The sequence below is a fragment of the Bombus huntii genome, chromosome 3, assembly GCF_024542735.1.
Source record: "Bombus huntii isolate Logan2020A chromosome 3, iyBomHunt1.1, whole genome shotgun sequence".
NCBI lineage: Eukaryota > Metazoa > Arthropoda > Insecta > Hymenoptera > Apidae > Bombus > Bombus huntii.
In genome coordinates this window covers 13,656,258-13,676,108 of record NC_066240.1, presented here as the reverse complement: position 1 = coordinate 13,676,108, position 19,851 = coordinate 13,656,258, and the positions used below count along the sequence as shown (strand labels likewise).

Here is a 19,851-nt window from a genome sequence, read left to right as displayed (position 1 = left end):
AAATATAAGAAATAAATATATATGTATATTTTCATACTTGTTTGTATAAATTACATTTTAATACAAAACCTTTTTCGTAAAAAGTTTTTATACATGTTCGAATCAATGATATTGAAATAAAATAAATATTAGCAAAATTGTATATAAGTTTTGATATATTTTTCGTACTACGAAATGTTTTTCGAAAAAACGTTATTATACAATACAAACGTTAAATAAGTATAGCAATCATAACCTATTCGTATTGTGTAAGGTATCGATATATCGATATTTATTGTAACGTATCATGTAATCGATAACTATTCAACCATATTTTGACGATGACTTCAAATCATGTCAATTGAGAAAGGGAAGAAGGGAATTATGTATTGTTAGTTGTCACACGTTGGCCTTTATTTCTCAACTAATCGTGACCATCTGTTGACTCTTAATACACAATATCGGTTAACGACACTTGAAGTGCTCGCACGGAAGATTTGTCTGGACTTTTTCCCATTCTTTTCCTCTATTTTTGGTAAATTTTATTCAAAGTGATCATCATGACAATAGATAGAGGCTTTTTAAATGTGTTGATACTAAGTTGGGGATTTATGCTGGTATTTACCGCGTTTCAGACAATGGGAAATATCGAGGTAAGTTTGAAAATAAGATCATCGCAATATTTTAATGTTGATCTGAATTTTTTTATCTTTCTTTATTACATATATTTTACAGTTTTGTACGAAATATACATATACATTTTATTTTATATAAATCACTGTTCAATGTGGTTTATATGGATAACATTTGATACAACATATACATAAATTGAATAGGTTTTGTATATGCATGAGTTATATTTAATTTTATCATAGAGGAAATACTTCTCTCTCTGGTTTCATAATTATTCATTCGTTATATGAAAAATTTGAAATGTAATTAGTGAATAAACTGAAAATGAATAAAATTTTTAATATTTTGCGGAAATATTGTCACTATGTAGCTAAACATAAATTAATGTTAAGATAAGGTTTAATGGAACCATTTAAATGGACAATGTATGAAACTGTTTGTCTTTTTTAACTACGTAAGGTTAGCATATGTCAAACTTAAAAAAAACTTTCATTATTCTTATAGCTTTGTTATATGTTATAGTAATAAATAATATTGTAAGTTGAACATTTAGTTGCAATATTTATCATAATCAATTGAAATTACCTTAAACACTTTATTTACATATTTTTTATTGTTTGCTTAAAACATATTGTGTTCATTATTATGCATGGTTTAAGTTGTGGAGCCATTATTTTAAGTGAAAGTTATTTAGTATTAAGTACTGCAAATGTAATAATTTTGGAATCATTAAAAATCAATAATTAAATTGACCATTAATATTTTCCTTCTTTAACTATATATCTTCACTTATATACCATTATGTTAAGAAATATAGAACGCTTTTTATGTATTCCATACCCATAATGGTTCTTTGTTGAAGTTTTAAAATCACATGATTATTATATTAACATATTTAACAATACACTTAATAATTTGGAAACATAAATTAGCGATAAATATAATAATATTAATTATAATGTAATCTAATATAGATTAACTATAATAATATTATTATTATATATATAATGTTGTTATATGATTAACAGATAACATTTCTTGTCATTTTTATATGCGCAGTACTTTTTACGTAAGAATCTGTAAAATGTTTTTCACAATAGTGTAATTCATTAAAGTGATTCATTTATGTTTCATTAGAATAAAAGCATGCATCATTATTATCATAGCGTTCATTTAAACAAATATAAACATGTGACTTTGAAATTTTATACATACAATGTTAAAAAGAATGTTTTCATGAAAGAGTCAGTTGTTTATATAGGAGAAAGTTAACAAAATATTCAGATTCATTTTTTCTTTTTAATTTTTATCTACAAAGATTTCAATATCAATGTAATTTCTTTAAATGGAATTGTACACATATTTTTATCATTTAAGGATGTTTATAACAAGTATATTTAAATGATAATTTCTCGAGTATCGTTATAAAAAATTAGCGACAATTGTCACATTTCGTTAGCATCTATTACATAAAACGAATGAGCTGCGAGAAAAGAAACAGTTAAGTCGAACCGCGTCGGTCTGGTTTGAATCCAAATGTAAAATTATTATTCTTTGTTACATTCTTAATATGCGATAAACATAAAATTACTTTCAGCTGAAATTTAAGCTGCTAATATCACTATCAGCCATTTATCAGATCTAAGATAAAAGTAGGAATTTTTATTATTATTATTATATTCTATAAGTATGTATGATGCGTAAAAATTGTAGATTAAAGTATTATTTTCTTTTAACAATAACATATAATTTTATAACTTTAATGGTCGTCATTGCAATTGTTGTAACGATACAATAAAAATGTTATTCCACTCTGTATTAAAGTATAAACTAAAAGCCACAATATGACATATATGTCGATAAGATAATATTATTTCTTTCATCTTTATAAAGACATACATATAATGTTATAAATACAGAATACAAATACATATTACATTGAATATGGCACATCGATATGTACATATCGTATAGAACGTGTTTAATGAATGATTCAATGCACAGCAAGAAAGAGATATCATTTAATTGTCAAGCCCTGATAACTCCTATCAATTTTATCCCGCAATGAAGATGAAAGCAAGGAAGCCGTGTATGAGTATAAAATCACGAGTATAAAATCAAGCGGATAATGACTGTACAAATAAAAATATTTATTGAAACAAAGTCGGTGTGTAATCGAAATATCTATCTCATAAAAAATAATATTTTTAAATTGGGATCATCGTGAAGTTCTGTATGTTGTTTTCTACATTTATCTATAAAAATATCAATGATGATATTGGCATCTGTAATCAAATTTGTTAGTATAAGAACAATTTACAATAATTGAAATTAATCTGTTTTTAGAATACATTCTTGCAATATTTTTTTATTATAACTTATTGCCTATTTTGAAATTAACATTAAAAATGTACTATTAATAAATTATTAGCGCATTTTATATTTTTAAAAATCAGTTGATCGTCATCATATAATTTATTCTAAAGATGGCATTTATTAACGTACGAAATCACGTTGACCTGTTTTATAAACAGTGAACTAAAGACTTAAGTAGTATGCAATGAAAGGATATTGGTGATTAATTAAAATTAAGTAATCTTGATTGATTACTTGACTTAACACTCTACTTTGTTAATTATTCCATAGTTTCTGGTATTACATGACGCGCTAAATTGATTTTCAACGCAATAAAGTTTATCTCTTTCTAAGCTATATTCTCTACTACATAAAAAGAAACCTTTCACTTTTATTGAAAGAACAAGATTAAAACGTCTCGGTCTCGAATTAGATGTTAGATTCTGATCATGGGCATCGGTATATCTATATATACTTTGTTCATCGTTGCTGAAATGCAAAAACTTTCAAATATTAATGCGATCCATGCAAATGGCCAATTACTTCTTTCACGTTAGGATAAAAAAGAATGTTAATCATTTATAATAGTCATTCGTAATCAAAATCATTTAAGCTAATATATATTCTTATTCTACAATTTTTTAAAATCGGATTCTAACAATCATGGTCCTTATAGTTCTTCTTAAAATAACCTATCGACCATATTGTAACTAAGTATGTCGAAGTATTTAAAAAGTAACAAAGATAACGAAAGTCCAACTTACTAAAAACATAAACATGTTATATTCTATTATATTAGGCTTATTTTCTGTGCAGAAAACAGTGCTGCAAAGCATTAACGAGGATGATCCGAATTTCACCGGCGAGGCCTACACTAGCTTAGCGATAATCTATGCCGTGTTTGCCACGTGCAATTGGTTAGCGCCGTCGTACATTTCGATGACAGGGCCGAGGATCGCTATATTGACCGGCGCTTGTTGCTACGCCCTTTTCATAGGATCTTTCCTCTGGCCTCAAAACGTTCTGCTTTATGCTGCTTCCTGTATCCTAGGTCTGGGAGCTGCTTTGATATGGACTGGACACGGACAATACCTAACGGAGAATAGCGACTCGGACACGATGTCCAGAAACGCTGGTATATTCTGGGCGATTTTTCAGTGCTCCATGTTTGCTGGCAACCTTTTCGTCTACTTCATGTTTACCGATTCTAAGATTAATGCGACGACCAGGAGACTCGTTTTCGGTGTGCTCACCGGATTAGCGATTCTCGGCACGTGTTTACTGGCTACCTTGAGAAGGATATCGAATAGCCTAGTTTTAGGCGAAGCAGAAGGCGTCTCGAGCGCCGACAAAGAACTTCGCATACCAGAACCTGCAAGGAAGAAACCGTTGTTAGCTGCCTGGCATGCTTTAACCGATGCGATCGATCTTTTTATTACAAAAAAGATACTTTTGCTATCTTCCATGTTTGTGTATACTGGACTGGTGTTGACGTTTTATTCGGGAGTCTATTCGTCCAGTATCGGATTCACCAAAGCAATGGGTGACTCGCGTAAGAGTCTGATTGGTCTTTCTGGAATTTTCATTGGAATCGGAGAAGTGGTTGGCGGAGCTCTCTTTGGCATCTTTGGCTCGAAGGTATCTCGCGTCTGTGGCGTGTGGTCGGTGGTGCTTACCGGGTTCTGCGCACATTTATTCGCTTTCGTTTCCATTTTCTTGAATCTACCGAACGACTCGCCATTCGCAGATACCGACGGCATAGGTTATATCACTCCCTCGCCAGTTTTGGCAATGGCTGGAAGTCTCGCTCTGGGTTTTGGAGATGCCTGTTTCAATACCCAGGTCTATTCGTTATTAGGCATATTATTTCCACAACGAAGTGCACCAGCTTTTGCACTGTTTAAATTTTGCCAATCGGTCGCGGCTGCGGTAAGTTTCGCTTACAGTAATGTCGTTTACCTCCATATACAGCTCCTAATCTTAACGATAACGATCGTTATTGGTACTAGTACTTTCTGTTTCGTTGAGTATAGTACAAGAAGGGAAAGAGAGAGTAATCAATCAGAGAGCGACGTGTCGAGCGAGTAACCTATTTACGGACGAACGTTGCGTTAACGTAACATTTCATTTTTTAATCTTATCGTGGTTTTGTTAATTCACATTATCCAATCTTATCGAATTTACATTGTGATTATGAAATTCTAAAAATTTATTGGATGTTTTTATCTTTAGCATTTCTTCTTTCACCTAAATATCATAATATTGCCAATTTGAAAAAAGTTGAACTTTTCAACATTATAGAACTTGTTCGGTGTACCTTTTTTTTAATAATGTTGCGTTTACGCAACTTTTACACGTTATTTCATTGTTTGATTCTGAATGGATTATAAATCGAGAAAAAATAGAATGGTGGAGGCTTAAAAAATGCTCAAGCAAATGAATTTATTTTATTGTTATGAGAAGAGTGGTAACAATGATATATTATTTTATAAAAATAGATAGTTAAGACTAAAGATTTTGTTACATATATATAAACATACATATGTATTAGATTGGAGCGTATGAATGTCGTTTTTTTCAAGTTTGAATTTCGCGCGCTAATACCACGCATTCAATTCTGTCCCATTATTAATTATCAACCACGTTAAAGAAGGAATTTATTATATAAGTCACGTGTATTCGATGTAAAGATTTTCTTGCGAAATTTAAATTTGGGAAAAGTAGTGATGTTGGAAGCATAAAGATTTCTGGAAATCTAAATATAGAATTTGGGGGAGACTAAAGATATTTCCAATTCCACGTAAGCAATTTTTTAATGCGTAAATTATTTCAAAGGAATTTATAAACGAAGAAATTATATTAGCTCTATTCGTAGACTTTTTGAATTCTATAATTGACTAATTACAAAATTGTTATGAATCAGAAGTAATGACAAAAAGTAGTTAGTTTTCAAAAAGCATATCAAACGATACTGAAATTACTACGATCAAATACGACACATATGAAGAAACTACGTACAACTAAAGCTTTATTGTATAAAACGGCATTTAATATGCATTAATTCAACGTAAACAATTTTTGCTGCTACTGATGCAACATTGCGTCGCTTTAACTACATATTTAAATAACGCTGTTCGTTTAACTGTTGCGTTTTTGTTTTTATGAGCTTTAACGAAAGACTTAGAAAGACAAAAACCATAATGAACAGCGTGTTAACAGATATCACCTAAAGTAAAGACATTTCTGACGACAACTGTGTAATTTCAGAGGTAGAGAAACTATATTTTTGTAGCAGCGAATGTGTTAAGCCTTAAACAAAAATGAATAGCGAGATAAGAATATTAACGAATCGTGCAATTCCAATGTTTCAGTACCATTTCGTAAAAGACTGCGTTTCTATTAATTATTTTATAATAGTTACCAACTAAGAAACATTGAAACGAAATAGATTATACATTTTTGTTGTATATTTTGTTACTACCGTCGAATAGTAATTTTGCACTTGTAAAATAATTCCAAGTAATTCTACTAGATTCTGGAAGTTCGTGACATTTTCAAAAAAGCATCACATCTCTTTATCTATATATATATATGTATTAAAGATAAATTTATTTTTTTTATGAATCTTGTTATTTGTAAGTATATTTTTAATAGTGAATGTTATCATAATTATAGAAAAGAATTATGATGGTAGAGAAAGTATTTAAGAACTTCACGGCTATATTAGGGGTAGAAAATATATTTAATCTATGTTTGCGATTAAGATGCAGAAAATATGAAATAAGTATGAAATAACCCCAGCCAATGCGATATCTTTTTTATACCGTTTGCATAATAATTCGTGCTATTGTAAGATATATAGTATCATTATAAAGCTAGGATTGTTATTATATGAATTTGCAGTTACAGATTTTTATAAAGCTTTTAGATGAACGAACATTTTGTTTAAACGAGTTTATATATATTTTATAGATATATTTTATTTCTGGTAATTGAAGTTAGGAGAAAGATTCTGTTGTAAAGAAATTAGGATTGTGAAATGTTATAATGTAAGATGATATAGATATTGTTTGAACTGAGTATAAAGCGAAAATAGCTATATTTTTTTAAAAAGATTAGTGATAAAGAGAACACTGTGCTTCCGCGTGAATAAATAGCACGAACTTCCATTAACATAAATGTCTTATAATTTCTATTTATACTATACATGTACTGATACATGTATAGTATATACATTGATATATGTTCAATGGAATAGAGTTCTCGCGGTTTTGAAATGTGGTAAGACTGTAATATGCAAAGTTAGTTTGTTGCATTCTTGATAACTGCGACAGTAAACGGTTTTCTATCGATATTTTAAAAAAACGTTGAAGAAATGATATTTTCTAGTATTTACAGCAATAGTATGAAAAATAATAAAAACATGTATTATCGATTATGTACATATGTATGTACATTAATATACGAACAAAATAATTTTGAACTTATTTTTCATGGTGTCGAAGGAAATAGTCAATGATATTGTACTTTGTATGAAAATATTCTGTACATAGGAATAACCTGTTAACTTTGAGACTAATTTAAGACATAATCCTACCGTTTGGTGTATGTACCGTATAGATATAGAATAAGTACATTTTTGTCCATTAATAAAATTCGTCTATTCTTGTTGATCAATTTCTGTCAATTTTTAAAATCTATATAAATGTCAATGTTCACAAAATATATAGAAAATTTATCCAGTTTTCAAACCGTTCTTAGTTAAAGTATTATTGTAAATATATTACGACCAAATTTGTAAATATGTGTAATTTGAATTGCAATATATGATACAGAAAGCATAACACTTCGTATGATTCCTAATATTATTAGAACAATAATCGATGTCATCTAAAAATATTTGTAAATTTCTAATTTATCAATTTAGTATTCATTGATACATATCGAACATTTAAATTCTCTTACATTTACTACGTAGTCTTTACTTTGGCATCAAGACATCAGTCACATATACATATATATACATATTTGATCAATCAATGTTTGGAATGTTGGAAACAGAAGATAACTTATTAATCAAAAATTGGGAATGAAATGAACAGAAAGTATGCGACTTGACCGACATTAGAACATTGTGTACCGTATGCAAGTAGCTTCAAGTATTCCATCTACTATTGGCGTTGTAGTAGTATTCTATGCTGAGTCGATAACATATGGAATGACACTAAACCGGTAAAGCAGTTGTAAGTTCCTCGCAAGACGTAGAAACTTCAATATGAAAATACATTGGTGGTAGAACACCGTAGATTTCAATAATTCCTATATACACACACATACGCACAACAATTTATTATTTTTATATAATTTTACGATTCTAAAATATTCCAATGTTGCATTAAACAAGTAACCATTTATTAAAAATTTTCGGTTAGAATATCAACGACACGTTGTATACAGACACTGTTCAACTCCCGGGCAGCCACCTGTCGCGCGCATGCGTACTGGCGGTAAAACACCTCGCTGGTCGTTTCTGAGTGTCAGTGTAAATCAAAATGGCGAGTGTAACGACGGTTTGTGACAGCTCTCGGCCTGTTTCGCTCGTGTTTTCGAGTATTTGAACGGGACGCGCGTAGTTATGTTGTTCACGTGACTGATCTAACTCTGAAGGGTGAGTGAAGAATGATCAATTATTCGTGGCAAACATCTAAACGCGATTTTTCCCAATTTCTTCGACTGGATCGACACCCTCCTGTTATTCCATGGACAGTGGCGGGGTGACATTGACGTTACTCGTTGAATTACGTGCTTTTTAAGTAACTCGTACGTCTGAATTTTTTTTTTCTCTCTTAACCAACGAACAGTTTGCTATTCGTGTCGAACACGAATAATTCTGGAAAATCTTTTTATTGGGTGTGTATCGTCGATCGTTCGAAAAATGAACCAACGTTAGAAAGATCGTTTGATAGTGTTGATTATTATTGTTTCGCGGAAGTGTCACGAGGTGTGTATTGTTTCGAAAGTCGGAGTTGTGTGCCGTGCACGTTCGAACGTGTATCGCCCGCGTTCCCAATCTCGTTGTGCGTGCCTTATTTTTTCATTCTAACGCTCTGTTCCGTTTGGCCACGGTGAGTCGATATTCCATCACGATGACATTTAATGTCATATAATAATACATACAACGCGATTCCGATATCTGGATCGTTGACTCGTTAACAATTTCTTCCGGTGTTTACGTACATTGTTTAAATGTTAGTTCACGTTAAATGTCAGGGGTTGACTGTCATTCCTGAGATTTTATAAATATATGCTCTCTTCTACAATCTGTTTTGCTCTCTTTTAAAAGATCGTAAACTGGCAATTAGACGAGCAAAACTGTTTTGTAGCATAATGGATATAAATATGCTCTTTCTTCTCTCTTTCCTTCTTTTCTTTTGTCCGTTTTTTACTATACTTTAAGTAAATCATGTAAAATTTGAAGATGTCTGTTAGTATTTAAGTTTTATATTCGCAGTTTCTTCGATATACGATTTATATGTGTACCACTTATATCGAATTTAAAGGTAAGGTAAAAAGTTGGTCCTGTGGCGCAACGGATAACGCGTCTGACTACGGATCAGAAGATTCCAGGTTCGAATCCTGGCAGGATCGGAAAGTCATTTTTTTATTTTTTTTATTTTTTATCACTTTATATGTGTTTTCCATTTTTAGTCTTCACAGAAAGCATACAGATATTTAATGATTTTTTATGGCTATTTCGTGTTATAAAGCATTTAACATATGAAGACTACACGGGAAAGATATGATAAGTTTATTTTTGTAAAAAAAGTATTTTAACTCATTAAGGACCTAGTACTGTATATATATAGTTTCCATAATGTTACAAATACTTCAATTTCTTTATTCTAAATTAATTAAGAAAAAAAACTGCGAAGTTAATGTTGCGTTAATGGAACATTGCCTCTTTGTGGTTTAATATTAAGCAGTTAAAGGGCTATAGGATTTATTATGCGAGAGCTACTATTGGAAATATCGAAATGCACATTAAGATACAGTGCAAGGGGATTTTTCTTTGGTCAACGAGTTGATGCAACGAGTTGCTCAAGAATCTCCAGGAATAGTACGCATTCCAAACAGGCCAGAACGATGCTGGTGCACTTTATTCCTCCCTTTGCATTCTTTGCCTCGAAAGTTCACCCGGAAGATAAACACAGAGCATCGAGTTTCTAGAAATCTACTCTTAATCGACTACTCAACCTACGTTCCAAGTTTCAAATTGAAACACGCTAATTCAAACGGAGAAAATTGAAAATATTTAATTAAAAAAGCTAAATGTAAATCCAAATTCGAGTAGCTTCTAGAAAACTAGAAAATCATACTAAAAGTAATTGCACATTCTTTCCGCTTCCTCATTTCTATCGTACGTTGATTGTATTCAAATTGCAGTCAAATTGCTTTTCTTTGCGAATAATTTTTTCTTCGTGAATAATTATCGACGAAGAGAACAATTATTCGGTTACCAATAACCATCCCTAAATAATGAGAAATATTTCCTGTTATGAATAATGCTTACTGTTCATTGATACGTATTTTCATCGCCGATAATACGATAATAATATTAAAAACCAAAAACAATTCCATCGCCGATAAATGGTTAATCACCAATAATGGTTATTACAGTTATCATACAGTAGTCGAGAAATATTTGCGTTACCCATAATGGTTATTCGTAATTCGTAACCAAAATCAATTTCGGCCCATCGATGATGGTTAACGATAACCAACGAAATTTTCACCATTTACGGTGGATTTGATTTTCTGGCTAAAATCAAATAAATCTTTTATTTCATGATATAACTAGACCGCGGATATTTATGCAAACTCATATTTTCACCAATATACATAATTAAAAAAACTGTAACTTGGATGAAAAATTCTGCTCTAGTATAGTATCTGGGTCGCAAAATATTCGGCTAGAATGAGATTTTGTAAAAATTTCGGGTCGTTTGTCACGAAAATAAGGTGTAATAAATATCCGTCAACCTGTTGATGTATGACGTTCGCGTGGATTTTGACGATACCTTTTTTAAAATTTGCTACTCAACCTACTGTACGGTTTGTTCTGTATGCATTTGAATCGCGAGTATTCGATTAGGTTCGAGTTATTTTTTATTATGCGGCCGGTAAGACGGTGATTATACGAAGAGCGGTAAGCGGTAAACGGCAAAATTGATATTCGAAGCGCTGGGCAATGGCTGTGTGCCATCGCTTGTTTCACCGCTTACCGCTCACCGCTCTGTATGATCACAATCTTTCGCCGATTTCTAAAGTTACGACCTTTGTCGGCTAGATGTTCGTCAGTACGATTGGTTAGAGCCAATTTCGTTTCCGCGGGAAATGCTGCACATTGCCCGAAATAAAATCTAAAACCAAAAATTGTCATCTATTAAATATTATAAAGTACAGAAGTGGATTTATCTTGACGTTAATGGCGCTATATAAGCGACAAACACCGGAAGGTTATGGAGGCCCAAACGTACTTGTCGAAAAGATTAGTAAACAATTATCAGAACTTCTTTTTAACTCAAAATAAATTTGTTAGTACGCGAAGAAAATGTTAGCTTGGTTAGAACGATATTTGTCGAAACAGTACGTCGTACGAATATTCGGGACGCCGATCGAGAGCACTCGATAGGCCCATTACGAAACATTCCGGAGGATTTTTGCGTTTTCTAGAATGCGTGCAAAATGCGTAAAAAATAATCGATTAGTATCAGGCCCCCGAAGGATTAGGTCCGTCACTGACAAACTGTACCATACTTTGGATATTTCATATATTTCTGCATCTTATGTGTATATTATTCTGTACACCCCTTGCATCTGCAGATTTTCTATAAACGCATAAAAATCTAGTTACGTATACTGTTCCCGTATGCTTGGAATCAGTTCGAATAATTTCATGGTTCCCCGTACGTCGGTTACGCGCGATTACGCATTGACGAACGTGTATTCGATCCGACTAATTGTCTTTCGCTTATCGGTTATATACTCTATGGATGATGGTTGCGAGGCGCGCCACGTCCAACAAATTGCGCAGATCTGGTTCTGTGCCTGCCAGTTCGAATTATCGTGTACGCGTCGCGCGAACAATCCGTGCAACTGTCGGTCCGACGACGTATCTCGTTCGTGGTCTCCCTCAAACTTCCGTCCGGAGACGTGAATTTCCATGACAGGATGTTCCCCTATTCTCTCTCTGGCTCTGTTGCTCGTCGCGGTGCAAACTAGTGGAACGGATCGCGATTCTTCTCTCCCTCTCTCCCTTTTTCTATTTTTCTCATTCTAGTCTCTCCCTCTCCACGGCTAGTGTGCACGTTCGTTTCCTCTGACGTTCACTTTTCTTAGCCGCTCGCGGTAATTCGACACTTGTGTATACATATTACAGAGGCACAGTTATCTTCTTAAGATTTCGTTTTCATAACCTGTTAGATCAGAAGAGGAAAGTTCGTCCGGATCAGAGAACAACGCCCTCTATGAGTTTCTGTAAGTTTGTCAATCGTTTGGTTCTTTGTTCGATATTTGGACATGCCTGCGACGGTATTAGTATATACGGTCTATGATACCGTTTTATCTTGATCGTACCGCGCGTGTTGTACGAAACATTTGGAAATTTCTATTAGCGCCGTCGGCGTCGCTATCATGATCTTGTTGGTAGAGTTTCGAACAGATCTGGAAATGTATGTAGAAATTAACGAGACTCGTTCAGTGAATTTTGATTTAGTGAAAGTATATAATATTTCACGGAGATCGCAAAAGCGTTTAAAGAGACAGTTATCTGTTGCATCAGTAAACTTTATCAGCCATATAAATCAACCATTGTTGACACGTACGGATATCAGCAGGTAAGGCTCGATTAACTTAAGAACAACTAAAATAGTCTTTTTTTGTGAGCTACGAGTGTGTTTCTATGAGAGTCGTCAGCTCGAAGAATATCGATACCCGTTTAAGTTTATAATCACTACGAATATCGTATAAGAAATTTTGTCACGCATTTTGTCCGGTAAACAAACGCAGTTACAGGAAGAAGAATAATAAGCCTCGATATTCAGTGGGATTACATTTAACCTAACCTAACTTAACGCTCATTGTACGCTTAACATTGCTATTCACGCTGTATACTAATTCTTTATGAAATACACGTTTGCAATAAAAATATCTTGCAATTTCTATATATATTCTCCGATTGTTTTCAAATTTCACCAATATACGAAATCACGATGCTGTCTCGTTGCAACTGTGCTAGCGAAATTTCCAAACGTTCAACGATAAACGAACGATAAAGTTTGAAATTCGATATTATCGAAAAGCAAGCGCCGCGCGAGAAAGGAATTCCATTCTATCTATCTTCAATTTATTTTCACACGTAGCGTCACTAAGATTACCGAGACACCCTGTATTCGCGTTTTATTTCGCACGAAGATCGACGTTATCCATTCAGACCTTATTTGAATAAGCAGGTTTTTATCCCGTTTCCGCGACACACGGTCAATGCAGAGTCTATCGTATTCGCTAGTCACGATTGGTGTTTCTTTATCCATGACGCGAGTGCAAGTGAAAGGAAACAAGACTCTTCTTTCGGCTATCTCTCCAGCGTGGACAATAAACAATAGCGCACGGCAGCAGCGCATCGCGAGATCTCTCTATCGTATACTTATTCCTTTGCTTTCCTTTCTTATCGACACGAAACATCGGCTGGCTATGAGAAAGACGCGGTACTTACTTAATCACGGTAATTTATGTACCTCGCCGATTATCGCAAAATCGCGTTACGCTGTCACGTGTCTCTGCCGTTTGTTTATATCCTCTTTTTCTCGATCCCGAAGCTATCGTAAGTTACGCGCTAATTGAACAAATTCTTCGCTTCTTCCACCTCTGTTTCGTGGCTTTTTCGTTCCAATGGATAGAATTTCACTTTCGTATACAGGGTGTTCACGTGACTAGTAGTTGGCGTTTTTTCGCCCAACGATGAGTACAAGGAGGAAATGAAAGAGGAAATTCGACGAATAACGATAATATCTTCTTCACAAGCGCGAAAATCAACGTTCTTTTTAAACGATGCGATCTTCCCGTTCTTCTTGCGTATCATCGAACCCTCTCGTCGTTCTACGAGAAAAGAATAACATTGTCGAAAACTTAGTTTAAACTTAATTAACAACTCGGATTAATTCAGAAGATATTCTAACTTTAATTTTCTACATGTCGTTTGTATCTATGTCTTCGTCTTACCGATCTTGTCCGACAAATTTTATAAAATTGAAGTTGAACTACCTTTCGAATAATCAATTTTCGACCGCGTTAGCCTAATCCTTTTTTTTTTTCGTAGAACGACGAGAGCGAGCGTGCAGTTCACTTTGAACCATTTGTTTCGTTCCTTTCTCATTTTTTCCTCGTATTTATCGTTTGCGAGAAGAACGTTAGCTGGCGATGGCGTGGACACCCTGTATACAGGGTGGCAAGAATTAACGCTTGACTATCTCTGTTGTTTTTGAAGATATAAAAAAACTTTATGAACAGAAGTTGCTCGATATAGAGAGAACTATAATATGGTGGTAGAAGATACGGTAGAACTTCGTTTCTACAAACCAGTTTTTGTTTACCGTCGGTTGATATACGAACTCGTAAATGATGGAATTATTCGAACTACGCTCGGCCGTATATTCGGTTACACGAACGCGTATTCTGAAACAGTGTTGGGCAGAATTTTATAACGAATAAAGATAGAGAATGAAATTTTATTCACCACCGATGAACAAATATAAATATTCAGTCGAACGAGTATTTATTCGAGCAAGCAATTATTCGTGTTAAAAATTCATCCGAATAAAAATTTAATCGAATAGCCGCGGTAGAATTATGTTATCCATTTATTGTAATGTTGACTTTTATAATTAACTTTCCTCGAAACGGCGAATTAGAAAGTTTATCGTTACTTGCTAGATTATTCGTCTGATAAATTAATACTAAGAATTGTATCTGTATACAGGGTGGCTGGTAACTGGTGATACAAGCGGAAAGGGGGTGATTCTACGCGAAAAAAGAAGTCGAAAATATAGAATAAAATTTTTTTTCTAATTTTTCCATCGATACAACGATCTACAGTGAGATCCGTTATAACGAGACGCGATAAAGTGCAGGCGTACCGAGCCAAAATTCAAAGTCGATTTTCTCGGGAACAAAGCCTCGAACGAAAAATGTTTATTCTATATTTTCGACTTCTTTTTACGCGTACAATCACCCCCTTTCCGCTTATACCACCAGTTACCAAGCATCCTGTATAATTGAAGGTAGAAATGTGCACATAACCTTGCTATTATACAGGGTGGTGGTAACTGGTGGTACACGTGGAAAAAAGAAGTCGAAAATATAGAATACAAATTTTTTCTTTTTTTTTTTAACTTTTCCATCGATACAACGATCTACAGTGAGATCCGTTATAACGAGACGCGATAAAGTGCAGGCGTACCGAGCCAAAATTCAAAGTCGATTTTCTCGGGAACAAAGCCTCGAACGAAAAATGTTTATTCTACATTTTCGACTTCTTTTTACGCGTACAATCACCCCCTTTCCGCTTGTACCACCAGTTACCAACCACCCTGTACGCTCGTAAACGATTACGCGATAACGAAAAATTCTTCGTACTATTATTCGAATAATTCCGCAAAGAATATATTTCTTTTATTATCTTCATTTATTATTATAAAACCATATTTCTATAATAAAATTCATCGTCAATTTTTCTCGAAAATCCCTACATACAAATATACGTACTAAACAGCTGACCACAGAGAAGGCTAATCACGAGGACAAGAAATTAATTAAAAAACAATCGATTTCGCTAGATATTCCAGTAGATATTAAACACGTACTAGCAATTTGTAAAACTTGCATAGTAAAATATTAATCGAATGATGTAAGTTGATGCGACGAACAAAGTTCAGATAAACAGAATTCCAGCGGTCATAGCTAACCGTCTGTTTCGCGTATCACACGGCCAATTTCGCTCTTTCCGAAGCTCTTTCGCTTCCCTCTCTGATCTATATCGACCGGATTACCTGCAATTCTGCTTCTTTTTTCCAATTCGCGCCACACTCTTCAATTCGAACGTTTGATTCGATCTCCGCCGGAACTACCTAATCAACAGTCTCTCCTCTGTCGCCGTATTCCGCGTAGAAATTGCCGCCCGCTGATTGAAAGATACTCGCGTTACCGCGCGCCATGAAAGCGTAATCCCAGTGAAAATCGCATTTACGGATCGCGTTACATCGATACCAGTTGAAAAGCGACGCGTTTTCCAGCCGCGCCGCGGCGACAAGGCCATCGCGCCACGTTAAAGATCGGATGGTTCAGCGAACGAAAACAGGAAACTGGTAATTAATGCATCCTCCAGCAGCCGACCTCGATGATCGTTTGTATCGATCCGATGAGCCGAGCTCGCGGAATCGCGAAATCTCGCCACAGATATCCACTTTGTTTCGCAATGATCGTTGGTTCGCGAATCGTTTCGTTCGCCGAGTCGGACGAAGTATGGTCGGCTCCAAAGTTCTCAGTTTCCTTGTTTCGTTACGTAATTCAGCTTTGTAGAGCCGGTAACGTTCGATATTTTAACTCGAGCGTGGTCTCTACTCGTCGTCAGACGGTTTCCAAAGTTACGCGTTGGTTATCGTTTCGCGAACGTTTTCTTCGCGAATTTTTGCAATTAACAATTGGATGGAAGATGGTTACTCGTATTTTCGTAAATAAATACGACTAAGGGAGAATTATTTTTGTGGGAACAAGTAACGAGGTACTGGAACAGCAATTGGTTTCAACTTTCAAATATTACGAGAATTCTATTTAATATTTCTATTAATGTACCTTTCCTATTAATGTATTATACCTAATATTTCTATTATGTACCTATAATACGCAGAAAGTGTGTAAAGTATTCAAAGTATTAGGTTGTCGCGAAGGTTTCTTTGGTTTTATAAAGAAACGATAGATACATGACACTTTTCGTTTTATATTATTTTTACTGAATTACGCACGATGCGTTTTCTTCTGTTTCTATTGGCATGGCAACTAAGTGATTGCGGATTTTGTCATTAGGTGGTATCGACAAAATCCGCAATCACTTAGTTGCCAAGCCGATATTATTACGATCATACGTAGTTCGATAGAATGATACGAAACAAAAGATGTGCTGTATCTGTTGTTTCTTATAAAACCAGAGAAACTTTCGGGACAACCTAATACCTTGAATACTTTACACACTTTCTGCGTATTATAGGTACTTATTTTTCCATATGCAAGTATCTGGAGACAGAACAGAGACGATCAAAGAATTTGAGAAACCAGACATTTTCCTCTCATCGTATTTATTTGCAGGTTCATGTTTCGTGTCTTTAGCTATGTTCTAGTCGTGATTTATTTTTTTTAATTTACGAAGAAGAACCAAGTTTAGTTTTTAGATCATTGGTAAATAACTAACATAATAATAATAAATAATCATAATTATAATATACAGGGTGGTTGGTAACTGGTGGTACAAGCGGAAAGGGGGTGATTCTACGCGAAAAAAGAAGTCGGAAATATAGAATACAAATTTTTCGTTCGAGGCTTCGTTTTCGAGAAAATCGACTTTGAATTTTGGCTCGGTACGCGCGCACTTTATTCCGTCTCGTTATAACGGATCTCACTGTAGATCGTTGTCTCGATGGAAAAATGAAAAAAAAAAATATTTATTCTATATTTTCGACTTCTTTTTTCGCGTAAAATCACCCCCTTTCCGCTTGTACCACCAGTTACCAACCACCCTGTATAATATATAATCACAATATCAGAATAATAATAATAATTAATAAATAACTGACATACATATCTGTTCACATTATACACGCATCGACTACGATTTTGCACTTTCAGAATTTCCTACAAATAAATAAACTTGCCATGCATAAACGTTCACGGTATAGTCGTCTTCTTATGGGTCGTTGGCGCTTTAACTTGTGAAATCGATCAGCGAGATAAGTTGTGCTTGATCCAGTTTCCAATAAAGAAAGGAAACGAGGGTTTACGAATTCGCTTTAATCGACGATAAAGTCGCAGGTGGCCGTGACGCGTGCGTGATTTTCACGTGTAGCCGATCATTTCGAACATGGCAAAAATAGATCGTGATTGCCTCGAACGTTATTGCTGACACAAGCTACTTTCGATGCAGAACCTTGTACGCTCGATGCGGTCGCAACGCTTTCGGCGTCAAATAGCCGACTACAGACAAAAGGAAGTTTGAAACTGAAGGGTAAAGGGTGGGAAAGAAGGAGTAATGGGCATCGCTGGTGATTTTCCATTTAATGGAAAGTGCAACTGCGAAATGATCAAACAACGACGATTATAACGTTCGAAATGTCTCCATAAGACGAGAATTAAAGATTTTAAAGACAGAAAGGTGTATTGGTTGTTAAAAACAAACCAAACAAAAATTTGACCACATTTGGCGAATTAACATCTTCCTTCGTCTGTCTTTAAAAAGAGAAAAAGTGATCACCAAACGAAAATGAAAAATATTTCACCTCGGTGTTGGCCTATGAAGCTTCTCTTTGATTTTTAAGTGGGTTGAGATTTGTCCAGGTTTTTACGAATTTTCGTTCGTCCTCTCCTCGAGAAAGAGTTATCGTCAGATGAAAATTAATGAAAGAGTTGACAATTTTTATTTGCAGAGTAGCAGAACGAAAATTTTTCGTAGACAAACCTGGTTAAATCGTGGGCGGTCGTATGGCATTTAAAAGTCAACGGAGAAGTTCATAGGGCATCGATGTGAAACTTTTTTCAACTTTCATTTGGTGATCCTATATTTTTTTTTTTTTTTTTTTTTGAAGAGTGGACAAACAAAGATTTCGATTGGACAACGCAGTATCGTAGAGTAATAGTAGTAGTAGTAGTAGTAAAGTACTGTTTGGCTTTTGTACAAATTTACCCTTGGGGGTTGACAACTTCACCTAGCTCGCTCTGCACACTGCAACGAAAGACAAATGAAAATGATCGACATTTCATTAATTATTCTTTCTAGGACGTCTAACAATATGTAACGCGTGAACTTCATTTCATACGGTTGAATTCATCGAATGTTATTCTTTTCCAAGTGGACGAAAATGTCGAAAGTTAATTTTTTCGAGAAAGCTACTTCGCGATGTTCCTTGAATCGATCCCTGCGCGAAATATTTCGTACTATATCGGTAACAGTCGTGCAGCTTTTTTCGATTACATCGCTGCTTTTGTCAGTTACAATTCTATTTTGTAAAATTGTACCTCTGTTCCATCGCTTGTCCTTTCGTTGTTCTGTCGTCTGCTATTCTATATACAGGGTGATTGGTAACTGGTGGTACAAGCGGAAAGGGGATGATTCTACGCGAAAAAAGAAGTCGAAAATGTAGAATAAAAATTTTTCGTTCGAGGCTTCGTTTTCGAGAAAATCGACTTTGAATTTTGGCTCGGTACGCCTGCACTTTATCGCGTCTCGTTATAACGGATCTCACTGTAGATCGTTGTCTCGATGGAAAAATTAAAAAAAAATTTTATTTTATATTTTCAACTTCCCTTTTCGCGTAGAATCACCCCCTTTCCGATTGTACCACCAGTTACCAACCACCCTGTATATACATATACAGCCACGTTTCAATATACTTGATAAATTTTCAAGGTCGATTTTCTCGAAAACTGAACCTTCACCGACAAAAGTTTACTCCATATTTTGTTCTAATTTTCTGTCGCACCCTGTATATATTATCATCACACATCCATAACATTACACCTATTGGGTTGGCAACTAAGTGATTGCGGATTTTGTCAATAGAT

At 34.4% G+C, this 19,851-nt stretch overlaps 2 protein-coding genes and 1 non-coding gene across 5 annotated transcripts in view; all 3 read left to right on the top strand.

Annotated features, from left to right (window-relative positions):
• Window positions 1–325: 325 nt before the first annotated feature.
• Window positions 326–7,811, top strand: LOC126863498 (UNC93-like protein MFSD11). The gene is made up of 2 exons (XM_050613746.1): window positions 326–632; window positions 3,784–7,811. The coding sequence occupies exons 1-2, from the start codon at window positions 540–542 to the stop codon at window positions 5,053–5,055; spliced, it is 1,365 nt and encodes a 454-aa protein (XP_050469703.1). The 5' UTR covers window positions 326–539; the 3' UTR covers window positions 5,056–7,811.
• A 666-nt stretch (window positions 7,812–8,477) lies between these two features.
• LOC126863492 (uncharacterized) overlaps window positions 8,478–19,851 on the top strand; it is a 49,542-nt gene continuing 38,168 nt past the window's right edge. Inside the window, exon 1 of one of the 3 annotated variants that reach the window (XM_050613730.1) lies at window positions 8,478–8,635. The gene's annotated coding sequence lies outside the window, so the exon portion shown is untranslated. Of the gene's footprint in view, window positions 9,093–12,079; window positions 12,505–19,851 lie in introns of those variants that run through there. The other 2 variants (XM_050613729.1, XM_050613733.1) reach the window with 2 other exon arrangements.
• Window positions 9,543–9,615, top strand: Trnar-acg (transfer RNA arginine (anticodon ACG)). The gene has a single exon. It is a non-coding gene; the product is annotated as a tRNA-Arg (tRNA).

Coding starts and splice junctions, on each gene's coding strand:
- LOC126863498 (XM_050613746.1), top strand. CDS start 540: ATGACAATAGATAGAGGCTTTTTAAATGTGTTGATACTAAGTTGGGGA. Junction 633..3,783: donor AGACAATGGGAAATATCGAG/GTAAGTTTGAAA, acceptor TTTTCTGTGCAG/AAAACAGTGCTGCAAAGCAT.